Below are 14121 nucleotides of genomic sequence, written 5' to 3'. Positions count from 1 at the left end.
CATCATAAATTAAATAAGAAACTAAAGACATTGAACACATTTCTATAAATGTTTGAACCCTTTAGGCTCTCATGACAAAAACAAAACATAACGTAGATGGTTATCTTTGAGAACAGTTGCATGTAGAGTAGAATGTAACGATTTAAAAGCATACTTATGCAAACCTTTTGGCTGTTAAGTGAGGTAAAAACAGGAAAAATTATACTCTGATATGTAAACAATTTAATTTCAGCCCCAACTGTAAGTCGATACATTTAAGGCCTATATTTAAAGGGCATGGGGAGAATCAAAATGCCTTTTTGTGTCACACTTTGCCCTCTATGCCGGGGGATTTCACATACACATCAAAACAGTAGGTGGCCCGCAGATTACACACTCACATATCAGAAGCACGTTCTTTTCTGCCATTTTACCTCAAATTTAAATCTTATATTGGTGCGATCCAAACACCCAAACACTTTTTTTTTTTTTTTTTGCGACCAATAACATTTCTACTCGGAAAATGGCACATACAGAAAACAGCCCACTGACAAATAAATACCAAGAAACATTGACATCTTACAATAGTGGACCTCTGGTCTTTCTCACGTTGCACTTTGTGGGTCGACCGTTATGCTCGGACCAATGGAGCTTTCAGGCTAAGGGGTAACGGAACGGCGCATTTTCTGTCTGCCTCTGGAAATAATGTCCAAGACAGATTAACTTGCATGACCACTGGAGCATGAGGTGTTCGGAACAGAAACACTAGCTTGATGTTTAACCTGGACTCGAGACTTAGGTAGCCTACAGGGGGTAAATCAGCTCACCATTGTAATAACACTATATCCCTACGTAATGGAGCGAACCTCCGTCATCTGAAGGGGCACACCAAACATCCGTTCTTGAAGACAATAGTTTATAACATCCTCCGGTGATAAAGAAAATGATTTGATACAATGGCAGACAATGACAAATGTTGCTGAATCGGCCAACAAGGGAACATCACCCCAGTAACTTTCACTTTTTTTTAAAATTTATTTTGTTTGGAATTGTCCAGCTATTTCTACCAAGCGCCTGACCGGTGTTTGCATGTGCATGAAGCACCGCCACTGCAACATCCTCATCTAGGGAACAGGGACAATCTACACCAGATGTCGTCAGCTCCCGTTGGTTATGATCACTGACGTGGCCTTGTGTCCCTGCATCTGCTCGGCCTGCATCCTCACGTGGGACGCCACATCGTACTGGACTCCTGCACACGCCAGGCCGGAGTAACTCCGCAAGTTCTCCGGGTCGTAGAGGTGCTCCAGGGAGTATCCGGCCAGCGCGTAGGCAGCCTGCCTGTCCAGTGGCTGCCTCTCCTGGGCCGAGTAGATTAGCGGGCTCCCCTGCGGCTGCGGAGGATGGGGGGACAGGTCCGTCTGCATGTAGTCTTTGGCGAGGGAGTGGGACGCCCTGGGGAGTCCGTCAGAGCTGGGGCTGCTGAGGCGGGACAGGGACGCCGGACTGGTGGTGTTTTCGTCAATGTCGTGGGGACCCAGTAATTTGACGCCGTCCTGGTGATGGAGGCGCTCGGAGGCGAGGTCGGTGTTGGGAGCTCCCGGGCCACGGCACACCACGCTGGTCATGCTGAGCTGAGGGTGGTGTGGTAACGAGGAGGTGAAGCACGGGCTGTGAGTCTTGGCGAGGCCCGAGACATCCAGCGGCGCCTTGTGTTGCTGCAGGCGGCTCTCTTCCTCTTTGATCATCTGCTGTGTGGCTCGGATTAGCGTCTCCATCTTGCTGGGCTCTCGAGGGGTTGCCCGGAAGTGGTCACCGTGGTAACGCTCGCCAGAATCACTGGTGGACCCGCCTCCATCAGGTGAACTCACTACACTGTCTTCATCCCAGTGGCCCCGCCCTGTAAGGAGAGTCCAGTGGCCACATTACAAAACCGTCCAATCAATGACCTACATCGTGTTAACATTTCTGTTGATTGATTCTGAATGAGTGAAAATAATCTGCATCTTGTGATTGTTAATACCGTAAGTCGCCTGTGTGAGGGTTAGGTTTTGCTTTAAACAGGTTTATTACCACTATCCGTTAGAGTGAATGTCTTGGCAGATGCACAGTGGGGAGTTGTTTCCCCAACTTGGCTTTCAATTGCAGGCAATTTTGGAACAGATGGTAGCAATCGACACACTGGCAAAGACGGCGTAAACAACTTGGCATGTCCCATGATAACATTTGGAAAACAACTACAAGTTAGGCCAGTGCTATTTTCAAAGACAGATGGCTCTGGTCTCAACCCTAACAACTCACCGTGAATGGCTCCGTGGTACGATGTGATTTCGTAGCCCTCGCTGTTCTCCACCGAGGGTTTTGGCAACGAGAGCACAGAGCGGGTGGCGTCCCACCAAACCTCGCGTCCCGACTGCGGGGTTCCGAGGAAGTAGCGCCCGCTCTGACATTGCACGCGGTCACAGGGGGAGATGTGAGGATGTGTTTGGGGATGGCCTAGTTCTTCTTCTGATAGACCCACGCTGCAACACAGGGAACCTGGCTCTGGATACAGCCTGTAGGCACAGGAGGCCTCGGCTGCCTCACTGGGGTCCAGCAGCTGAGGAGATGCAGAGTCCGTGAGCGGGCTCCCTCCCCACTGGCTGTCTTGGTCTGACTCTGAACGCTCTGGATTGAAGGCTGAAAACTGCTGACAGAAACAAGAAAAGCCCAATTTAGGGAGCGTGTGAACGTCTTTCTATCAATTTTGCCTTCACCACGTCTTCTTTCTGGATTTGGCTGCATGAAACAGGCAGTTTTTACCTGCGGGTAGGGGGACACTCTGGCTTTGGCCTTGGCCTGGGTGAGACGTGACTTGGTGCTCTTCCTGTCTTCTCCGTGACTGTCAGCGTAGGGGAAAGCTGGCTTGGTGGGGCTCATTTGGTCCAAAGAAAGCTGCATTCCCTTATACTCTGTATCCCTTTTAACACCAAAAAAATATTTGTTAGGGATCTAAATAAATCTTTGAACCCATATTTAGGTCGGATCTTTTTAGCCAAACTAGTGGCTCTTGAAATGGCAATGTTGGTCAGTCCACCACTCAAAACTAGAAGGCCTTTACCAAAATTGGATAGATTGCCACAAATTGTAGAGAATTTCAATGCCTTTTCAATATACATGTCATTATACTTTGTGGATAATCTAAGTTTCATTTGTCCAAAAACACTATTTTTATAATGTCCTACACATGTCATGGCTGATGCAAAGCATTGAGTTTCCCTTCAGATTTTCCCCAACAATCAGAGCTTCTCAAATCTTGAGACTAACATTTTATGAACATAATCTTTGCCCCTTTCGTCCTTGTAGATTCTTGTGACATAACCAGTTACTTGTCTGCAGCAGACGTCATGGTCAATATTGACCGTAGATAACTTCCATGTACAGACTTATTTTACAAACCCACTTTTTTATACCGTGAGTCATGTGACGACTATGACAAGTTAACATTTAAGATAAATTCAAGGGAAAGTTCCTCCACTTCTGAGATGAATAACAGACACCACAGAGATAGTTAATCATTCTTTCCTGCCGTGCAACCATTGCCAGAACCCTCAGAAAGCAATGCAAGTGAGTGAGCCCACATGCATGTGGATGAACACTATCTCTGCACTCAACCTCCTGTGCGAGCGTCATAGTGGCCTTTCACTTTCTATGTGGCCGCGCGGCTTGTGCACCATCTTTGACATTTTAACCCACTGTCCCGAGGCTGAACTCAAGCGTTGATGTCGAGGGAGTGAAAAGGCTCCTGTGTCAAGTGTTCAGCAAATATGAGCCTATTCTTAACTTATCACATCAACAGTATGTAATAGCAGCTGCCTGGCATTTTAAACCCTGTGGCCCATCCCTGACCCCGCACAGCCAGCCTCTTTAATATGACTCTGAATATGACCCATTCTTTATGTACAGCACCTAAGGGGAAAGACGTGTGTTTGGACAGCGAGCACACAGTGTGAGTGCTATTTGCTCTTGCAGGTGTAGTTGCAATGGCTGGTTCTGCATCCTATCTGTGCCCTGGATGACTTATGTCTGTGCCAATAATGTTGGGCCTTTGTGCAAACTCAGCTGTGTTAGTCGAATTCCACCTCAGGGTCAATGTCAGAGCACCTCATGTCTGAAATACGCCACCAGCCAACATCCAAAACATGATTTATTAAGGGAGTCTTGTTTGGGTAAAATCCTGTCAGGGCAGGGTGATTGAATTGCTGTTTGATTTTATATTATTTGGCTCATGCTGCACTGTACAGTTTCTGTACTTCCAGGGTTAATCATGTCATTGGAAATTCACAACCATTTTAGTGCAGTCATTTTGTTTTCTCCTTGCTGCATTGAGGGAAAAAAACAGGTGGACTGCAGCAATATGAATGCACGTAGACACACACATAGCCTGTTACACACATAACGGCACACACACAAACACACACACTCAGAAAAGCCCATGTGGATCTACCAAACTTAACAAGGAAAATCCAACATGCGCTACAGCGATGAGATAGCTATTGATTCCTGGTTCCCCGTTTGATTGATTTTGCTTTCCTTTGGCGGTCAATCGATGGTGACAGTAGAGGTTTTTTGATGGGGTTGAACGCTGCTGTTTGTCTTGCTCTCTCAGAGGGCCTTAGTGTGCTTTGTGCTCTCATAACACACAACTGCCTGAGCCCTGCAGCCCCAGTATTTGGCGGCTTTGTACAGAGAGGCTACAGAGGGATAAAGACGAGGATTTCTCAAAGAGACAAAGAGCCATCGTATCACCGAGCGAGCTACAAGCATGGATCATGAGAGTGTATGATATGAATTTACTTAATCTAGTTAAATAATCAATGCTCCTCCCTCTGCAAACACCATTAAAATGCAGCAGCTTTTGTCCCAACATAGCCCTTTATACCTTGTATTATGTTAACATAGCTGTGATTTAGGAGATTTCAGTTAACAAAATGCAACAACCTCTAATATCTGACATACTGTACTTGATTCATACTTACAAATAAAAGATTTAGACCTATTGAGATGCATTAATACCACCTTTATCCACGGACAAACGTCTCAAGAAAGCACTACGAATATATTGGTAAATCAAGTTTTTGACTTCTTACATTTCCTCTGATTTGGGGGTTTGGGAATATAAAGTGAGACTTACGTGAGTACGTAGTTGACGCTGACTATACAGTGAGGTCTTGAGGACCGGCTGTTGTGGACGATTGTGGCGTAGCTCTGGACCCAGACCCAGCCCCCGTGCTTGGCCAGGAAACGATAGTACTTGGTGGTAACTTGTCCTTTTACCAGCACTGAAGAAGACAGAAGACACAACTAAGGTATTTAACAGTGAGTGAGTGCGTGCGTGCGTGTTCGTCATCCCCTGCATGTGGCGGCCGCAGCAGCAAGGCTGTTGGAGCAGTTCTTCTGGGATCAAGGAGGTCGGCTGGTCGGCTTGTTGTAAAAGAATGATGGTGCAGGATCGAAAACTCACAGAGGTGGTGTGCACAACGGAGGTGGAAGATGTCACAGCTGTGGACGTGGTGGTAGAGGGTTTTCTCTATTAGGTCCTGGGGCTCATAACCTGTCAGCTCAGCCACCCTGAAGAGGAATCAACCACCAGTTGTGTTTAACATATGCGTTCATCAGGGAGATCCCAGTTTCTCTGAGTTGTAAATGTTTGATAAGCAACATTTGCAGTTGTGTCTTAGGGAACTATGACCAAAATGTCTAATTAACGGTTAAGCACACACTAAATGAAGAACTTTGGATCAGAACGATGAAACCTCAAGAAATACGAATAATATCACGCGGCGACGTGGTCGCGCACCTGGAGTCCAGGAAGATGAGCTTCATGTCCAAACTGGCCCTGAACATGAACATGTTGCTGTGCAGTTTGATCTCGGTCACGGCGCTCGGCGGCAGGGAGTGACCCACGGCCACCAAGCCCACGTTCTGGTAGCAGCCCTCGAAGGGCGACATGTCCAAACTGTACTGACGGATCTTCAGGTAGCCACTGCAGTGGATCACCTGGTGGAGCAGATAGAAAGCAAGAGAAGCTTGTAAATGTAGAAATCCTGAAATACACGTTTGCGGTATATATGATTAACATGCATCAAATGCTTCTATAGAACAATTATTTAAATAGAATATTAACAAAATTCAAAAGGATACTGAAATGTCTCTAGTAAATAGTCTAGTCAAGGAAATTCATTTGAATATTGGGATTCTTTTTTTTTCTTTCAATTAATTTAATTAATTAAAATATTCTTCCTCAATTAAGAGTGTTGCTAATTCGAAAACAGCTAATTAAATGCCACAGGCCAGGGGCAAAGCTTCTGTTTCATTACCTTGTATCCACCACTGGTGAGGCCTGCGTTTCTTTTTGCAAGCACGCATTTCATCCGCAAAAAGAAAGAGCGCTCCGCTTCGTATTCTGAAGAAAGACACATTTTCTTTTTAAACATTCATGATTATCTAATGAAACAACTCTAGGAGCTATATATCGAAAACGGACCTACACACTGCCACGTCTGGATATTTCAAAACACAAACTCCCAAAAAACAATGGAATTATTTATGTAACAGACAAATCTGCCGTTTATTTTTACTGCGTCAAAGTGCACCTCTTTCTAAGCTCATTTGCATATGCTATGCGTGGCATATTTTTACGCGTCGCTTTTGCTCTGGAGACGGTGTAATTTAAGAAACGTGTTTTTTACCTTGAACGAAATGTGAGTGGTAGGGCTGATGCGGCGTCAGCACCGCTGTCATCTCGTCGTGGTCGGCCGGATGGACATATTCGTAAATGCTGTTCCCAGTCAACTCTACCTGTTGATAATAACACGTGTAATTAACAGGGAAAGGCTATGACGTCTTCGTCCCCCCCCCCCCCCCCCCAAAAAAAAAAAGCAGCTTCAAGACCATGTGTGTTTAAATGAGCTTTAAACGGACCTGAGAGAGGCCTAAATGGACCGACGCCGTCTCGGAAATGTACATTATTTTCCCATCTGGAGCCACAACGAAGATGAATCCGTCCAACGTCTGGAAATAAACGGCAGTTACCGATTTTATTTCACACGACCCAGTTTCTGTTGTGCCGAAAGTCGTTATTGCGGTAATAATAGTAAATAATGCATTATAGAAATAAACATACCTGCAGTAAATGAGCTCCCAGCTCTCGTCCGATATTGTCCAAAGATCTTGTCCGACTTGCATGACCCCAAGCCTCCCCCAAACCTGTAGACGGTGAAACAATGAATGGCTGCTTTTTGACGTTATAACGAATTGGAGAACAGAGATTTTTTTTTTGTATCGATAATAAAGAAAGATATTAGCACATGTCATTATTATTACTGTTGGTTTTCGGGTTGTTATTATTTAAGTGATCGTTAGACTTCTGAAAAAAGGCCAGTTCAGACACACAGAATCCAGAGGCGTGCCTGCTAAAAAGCCCTGTTTGGTGTCCAGATGTTTACAGAGCCCCTTCCCGATCATCTGTCGGTGCACAATGTGCACAGGTGATACGTCTCATAACAACTTCCATATGGACTCTCTCATCCGGAGGGATGACAAAGATTGCATCCTTGGACGGCATTTTATTTCATCCAGATGCCCGATAGAAAACATTCGTTTTTAAAATCATTAACATTACAATATGCAGATGTGCAATGAGTCCATAATGAACCTCGGGTATGTCTATCTTGGAAATGTCTTCGTCCAATGCGTCCCTGAATTCGTAGGCCTATATTTTTCAACAAAGCACATTCAGCCGTTCACCTCAGTGCGATCTATTCTTTCATGAGGTAATTCGTGAGCTCGGGTATCATCAATAAATTACGCTTCTGTAAATTTAAAAATAAATAGCGGTTTGATTTCGGACACGCAGTTCAAAATCAACCAACCCGATGAAAGGATGTAGAAAGAAAAGACAGTGAACATTGATAAATATAATAATATTAGAAATACGACAGATGTTTTTTCCCCCTTAAACTACAGATAACTAAAAGGATTTTGTTGCATGTGACATGTAAGAGCAGCAAAACCTAAATCTATCTGTAGTGGAAGCACGCGGGTTTCTGCTTATATTTGATCATTAGTATCATTGTTCCCGTGTCAGCTTGTTTGATTCTCGCAGAGCTTTGGGTGACTAGAATGATTTTTGTTTTTAGATAATTGGTACGTCCTGTTCTCAGTCACACAGCCCACGAAGCCCACAGAGACATGTATAAAAAGATGGTGGCAGATCGTGTGCTTTAGACACAACTCAACCATAACCAGTGAAAAGCGTCCGTCTTTATGTCTTAAGTGAGCGCGGCCTTATTTACAGAATCCGTTTGAATTTCGTTTTATTTTAGTTTTAATCGTCTATATCTTGTGTTCATATTTAAGAATTAATATCGTGGAACTACCAAATTTTGGCGGAATGCTATTGTCTGTTGGAATGCTTTTTTTTAAATTATTATATATTACTATAATATAACGATGGCATTTGTACTCCTCGTAGACCCCTTTGTGTCCGCTTGATAGTTGTGTTTTCGCTCACCCTGAGGGAAAACAATTCTCATCTTCAGGTAACTGGTTGTGAGTCTTATAATGGAGGCTTTGTCCAGCTGAGAGGTGATGGCCGACGGTAAAGGCAACATTTTGGCCAATTCGTAGAATTCACTGTTCTCCTTTTCCCGTCTAGTCCTTGCGGCCGTCTTGGATTTCTCCTTCATTTCGGCGCCTTTTCAACGTGTCCTTCCTTGGGTGAGACGGGGGGGCATTCAAATCAGCGGTTTCACTGATTCCTCTCCGCCTTGATTCCTTTTCATTGCTGATTTTTATTTACAAAAAAAAAAAAAACGCTTTTCATGGAAAAACTTTTTTTTTATGTAACCAGGTGAATCCCAAGAGAAAAGAGAGAATATCCCGTTAGGTCCTAATGTTGGTCAGAGATACTTCAGCTGGTTGTAGTTAAACATCCACTGTACTGCGGCATCTCATCCATGACCTGCAAACACACAAGGAAAAGGGGGGGAAAAAGCACAATTATTGTATGTTGATCTGCAGAGGAGCAAGTTAAACAGAACTTAATGTCGCTCTTTCGTCTGTTATTTTCTTTTTAATTAAGTCGGTTACAGGCCTGCAAATCTGAACACTGGAATATCAACACCGCTGATACATTTATACATGTGCATTTGAACCTTCAATCAAAGCAAATAGAATTTGCTACACACCAGGCTGCTATAGAATTCTCTTACTTTTTTGCTCATTTATTTTCTATCAATATAAAAGTCTAATTGATTGATGACTTAACGTAACGTAACGTGTGCGTGCTCGGCTTCTAACGGCAGCAACAACATGAAGACAATATTTAAGTAATTAAACATTAAGAGACAGCTCCCCCGTGTACAACATTGCTAATGACATATAACATTTAACTTTTATAAAAAAAAAAAAAAAAACACGCGGCTAGAGCACACTGCAAACATGACCACCTCAGAAGCGAAGAAGCCGGACTTTAATATGTTCATAAAACCCAGTGAAACCTCGGCCAACGACTGGAAATAGTTTTTGCATTTTCTGTTGCTTCAGTGAGAGAGTAAAAAAAAACACACAACTGTGACATAATCTCACCCCCCCCCGCCCTTCCCCCCGCACCCTCCCACCTCCATTTTAAGGAAATAACACGTATTAACATCCAGCACCACTGACAGATGTGTTAACAGAGATATTTGTAGCATTCCTACCCACGCTGTGATACACTGTATTTTCCTATACGCGCCAATCGATCCTTTGGCCTCGCTGTCAGACAACTGGGAATCCCGCCTGTCCTGAACCGAGTTCACCAGTCGTCCCAGTTAAGTTTGGTCTCAGTTCCTCCTGGACCTCCACCTGGAAACGCGAAGGGGACCGTGCGCTGCATACACCTCTCCAAATTATAAGGACACGCAACGAGTGGCTTTCGTGGCCGACAAGCCTCCTCTCCTCAACCATTTCAATGTCTCTCTCTAGAGCCGCCGTGGAACCGCCCACTTCGCGCCTACCTCGGTCTGATTGGAGGGGAGTGCTGGAAGTCATTTTGTGATTGGAGCGTTGTCGTGGGCGTCAGTGACGTACGGTTAGGTGTGCGCGGCACTTTGACGTGCCCACAGTGGGTTTAGATGTGATCTGGTGTGTGTTTGTCATGAATGTGGATATCACGCTGAAATAAATAGATGCATTTACATAAAATGCACTGCAATGGATTTTTCTTTTTTTTTGGCATTCAATAAAAGACCATCAGGTTGTGATTATTAAGGCCAAATATCCAAGCTGAAACAAAAATGTGTTTTATTTCAGAGAAAAAGAAAACATCCATTCATGTCCACAATTCAACCAGGCAACCATTACGTTTTTGTTTACATGATCTGACATGACGTGCGGTCACCTAAACTGAAAATAATTTGATTGTTGTAATCTGTTCTCAGGAAAAACGTGTTTTAAAATGAATAATATCTGTATATTTCTTATCAAAGATAAATTTAATAATATCTGTGATACGAATAATTTCTATTCATGTTTTTTATTGGTTGTTCTGAAAGTTGGAAGAGTGTCTACTTGCTCTTATGTGCGTTTAAAAAAATACATTATACCTCGACTTAATTTAAAGAATTGAAGTCTTACGGTTGCGTGCTTATTTATATTTTTGTGCACGGAAACCAATAGACAATGGCATGTCTGAATTTTCCCATCGACAAACTCAACCCGTTGGGTTATTTTGGAGTTGGGATTGTCTCCTTTAAAAAAAAAAGCCAAACGCAACACCGTTAAGGCCACCTGGCTGAGAGCAGGGCGCCGCGTGCACGGCTCGGGCATATAGTTCGCTTTCCGTCAAACAGGTTTTTCTGAGGATTAATTTCCGTGGTGGGAATCAGATGAGATCGCCTCGGTGCATGTAGTTTTTTAATTATAGCTACCAAGCACCCAGATGAATGGAGGGGTGGGGGGGTTACAGCAGCGGGCGCGGTGACTGGGGCGCGTGCGCATGACGGTGAGCTCATTACGCACATAATTAGACCTTGAATTGCTGCTGAATCCAGCAATAATTGGAGACACTCCTATCTCCTTCCTTTTGTGCCTGTGAGTGTGTGTGTGTGTGTGTGTGTGTGTGTGTGTGTGTGTGTGTGCGCGCGCGCGCGCGTTATTGAGCGAGCACGAGAGAGTGTAGGAGAGTGTTACTGCATCATTCATGGCTGATATTTCCAAAGAGGTACACCTATCACATCTTTGAAGTTATCACAGGCTCGGACCTACTCGACATCTCTCTCTCTCTCTCTCTCTCTCTGTGACGAATCACTCGCTCTCATTTCCCTCCTATATATGTTTTACCGGGAACCACCCACAGGTCAAAGGTCACCACGGTTTGTTCCCTTCATAGATCCTTTTGCATCCAAATACTTTGAATTCTTCTCCACAATCAACTCCATTGTCACAGTTGGTGCTCTGAAGCATTCCTTTTTTAAGTGGCATGCAAACCAAACATTATCCCAACTAACACAGTCATTTCTCCTCGGAGATTCAGCACATCAGGGCTGAAGACAGCTCGCTATAATCAGTGTTTTCGGAGGTGAGCTATGAGCTCCGATGGGTAGAAGATTTACCCTTCCAGGACATCCTGTTAATGCTTCACCACAGGCCGCCACAACAGGGGAGCTCGCCTTGCTGTCCTTCCTCCTCCCTCCCTCCCTCCCTTCCTCCCTCCCTCCCTCCCTTCCTCCCTCCCTCCCTCGCCACGGGTCTCACCCGTTTTCTTCCATATTTATTTATTTATTCTACAAATCACACTTCTCAGTGGCAAGTCAGGACTGAAAGTCTCCCTATAGCATGAACAAAAAAAATTGATGGGATGGGGCAGGTTAGTGAAGGTTATTTAGGGAAAGGATTTGCGGAAAAGGTTGGAAGGTGGTGAGGGAATAATTGAGGAAAATGGTGCATAATTTTGTTTAATGAGCTCTTGAGATGAGTTTCATGATCTGGGTGAGCATTTAAAATAACCTTCTAAAATCATATTTTATCCATTACCTCTAGTTGCCTCCAATTAAACTGAGGGTGGGGATTTAACAAGATTCACTGCTTGATTGTCTTCCTTCAGTTTCTGCCGTTGCAAGTTTTGAGTTTGCTTTGGTGAGTTAAAATAAAGCAAAAGCAAAAAGGCTTTTCAGGAGAATCCACTTAGGAGGAGAATTGTGTTTTTGGTCTCACATATTTGATCATTTTATCATTTAGCATTCTTGTCAAAACTCAGTCTAAATGACCCATAATGCAACTAAATTCTTGTGTATTGGGTTTTTTAGCCTTGAGTCGCTATAGCTTCAAACCGAGATGAAGCGTTTAATATTAACATCTAACCCTCAACATACAAATTGTTCTAATTTTTTAAAAACTTGTAGATAATCCAAGTGACATCACTTCAAGTAATTATGAAATTGTATTTTGCAACCCCAGCAAAAGGCTTTATACAAACGTTGTTTAGCAGAGAATTGTCAGAATTCTCTTTTAAAGCCTTAGAATATTAAACACAAACATACAATACCGTATCTTTCCAGAAAATGGAAATAGAAAAACTGATGGTGATCGCACAAAGACCTTGCTGGGTACATTTTCATCAAAATTACTTGAGAATTGATTTTGAGAGCTTACGTTAGAAAATGGGCCACAGAAAAGCATTGATGAAAAAAATCAAACTTGGAGAACAAACAACAATTCAACATGGCAGTGTGAAAAATAATAAAATGAATATGTTCATTTATAATGCTGAACTCTTGCCATAACTTAAAAAGAGAATTGCTGTAGTTTTCCCGTTCCTCCGCTGACGAACACACAAATATACCAACACACAGACCCAAATATTAACGTAACCTTCTCTACGTAATGGAAGTCTCTTTATAGGTTTGATTTAACATTGAGCTTCCCCTTGTCTTCCATGTAGAGTGGTTTAATTTGTCAGAGTGGCCACGCTGCCATGGAGATCCACCTCTTTATTAATGCGTCTTCTCCACTTCCTCTCATATGTCCCCTCCTCATAAACTCACCACGACGTCATGGTCAAAGACTATTAAACCCAATCTACAGACTCAAATAACTTTGCTGCTGAATCGTATACACTGAGAATAAGATGGGTAGGATATATATATATATATATATATATATATATATATATATATATATAGGGTCTATATGTAGAGGAGTAAAGACGTAATAAGCAAAATTCAGGAGATTGGGTGGAAATGGCAACGAGATATCAAAAAGAAGAAAGAGATTTGAAAACAGGAGAGCGAGGGGGAAGAGGAATGATTGTGAGGCCCCATGTCGGGTGACACCATGTGCTCCCAGATTGAATCGCTCGTCCATGTGTAAACAGGCTGCGTGTTTGACCAAGATTTGGCAGTTGTGTTTTCTGTAAGCTATTACCGACTCTTTGTGCCGTGTTGTCCCCTAAAAAGACTGAAATATTATTTAGTACTCCCTGCCTCCTCTAGCTGCTGGTTCTGAACCAGCCACTTTATTTGGCCGGTGATGGTTGGAAATTCTATATTGTGTTCTTTTTCTCCCATTAACAGTGACTCTTTCCCATCAATTGTCTCACCCTGTGTCTCTTTCTGTCAGGCCCTTCACTGGGCCCATCTGTTGTGCGCGAGCGTTAATTAACCACGCTGCCATTTCCTCTGTGCGCTGCGATTGAAGGTGCTTGGAGTACACCAGTCAGCCCCGCAAGTTCATCAAAATGCTAATTCAGCCCAAATTAAAGTTGTGATTAACGTTGCACAGTTTCCTCTGCAGACAAATTGATCCTTCCATGAGGTTTCTTTTCTGTCTCTCTCTCCCTCTCTCTCTCTCTCTCTCTCTCCGGGTGATGAGAGAGAGAGAGAGAGAAAGAGAGAGAGACTTTCCTCTTGGGTGTTCTTGTGGTCATTGCCAAAGTGGGAGAAAAACAGAAAAGAGCCCCTAAATTAAGCCAGCGAGAATGATTTGTGTTTAAATCCTAAAGCGTTTTCAAGTCACGACACAACATTCCATTTTTCAGGGTTCTTTAGTTCATGTGCATATGAAGTCGTGCGTTGGTGTGAATGTACTGTACCTGTGTTCCTGGTGTCTCACAGTGTGCAC

At 43.6% G+C, this 14121-nt stretch overlaps 1 protein-coding gene across 1 annotated transcript; it reads right to left on the bottom strand.

The window, feature by feature from the left end:
- Positions 1-450: 450 nt before the first annotated feature.
- On the bottom strand, positions 451-9945 carry LOC119195401 (single-minded homolog 1-like). The gene is made up of 12 exons (XM_037450315.2): positions 9723-9945; positions 8534-8983; positions 7145-7227; positions 6943-7032; positions 6711-6819; positions 6339-6424; positions 5819-6018; positions 5483-5589; positions 5153-5300; positions 2782-2938; positions 2281-2668; positions 451-1879 (listed from the first exon to the last, which is right to left on the bottom strand). Exons 2-12 carry the CDS (start codon positions 8706-8708, stop codon positions 1137-1139), a joined length of 2286 nt encoding a protein of 761 aa, XP_037306212.2. The 5' UTR covers positions 8709-8983; positions 9723-9945; the 3' UTR covers positions 451-1136.
- Positions 9946-14121: the final 4176 nt, after the last annotated feature.

This window comes from Pungitius pungitius, chromosome 20 (assembly GCF_949316345.1).
Source record: "Pungitius pungitius chromosome 20, fPunPun2.1, whole genome shotgun sequence".
Classification (NCBI taxonomy): Eukaryota; Metazoa; Chordata; class Actinopteri; order Perciformes; family Gasterosteidae; genus Pungitius; species Pungitius pungitius.
The sequence above is the reverse complement of the archived record's forward strand: the minus strand, read 5'-3'. Positions and strand labels throughout refer to the sequence as shown.

Coding starts and splice junctions, on each gene's coding strand:
- LOC119195401 (XM_037450315.2), bottom strand. CDS start 8,708: ATGAAGGAGAAATCCAAGACGGCCGCAAGGACTAGACGGGAAAAGGAG. Junction 5,590..5,818: donor CTCATCTTCCTGGACTCCAG/GTGCGCGACCAC, acceptor ATTCCTCTTCAG/GGTGGCTGAGCTGACAGGTT. Junction 2,939..5,152: donor AGCGTCAACTACGTACTCAC/GTAAGTCTCACT, acceptor TGGTGTTAAAAG/GGATACAGAGTATAAGGGAA.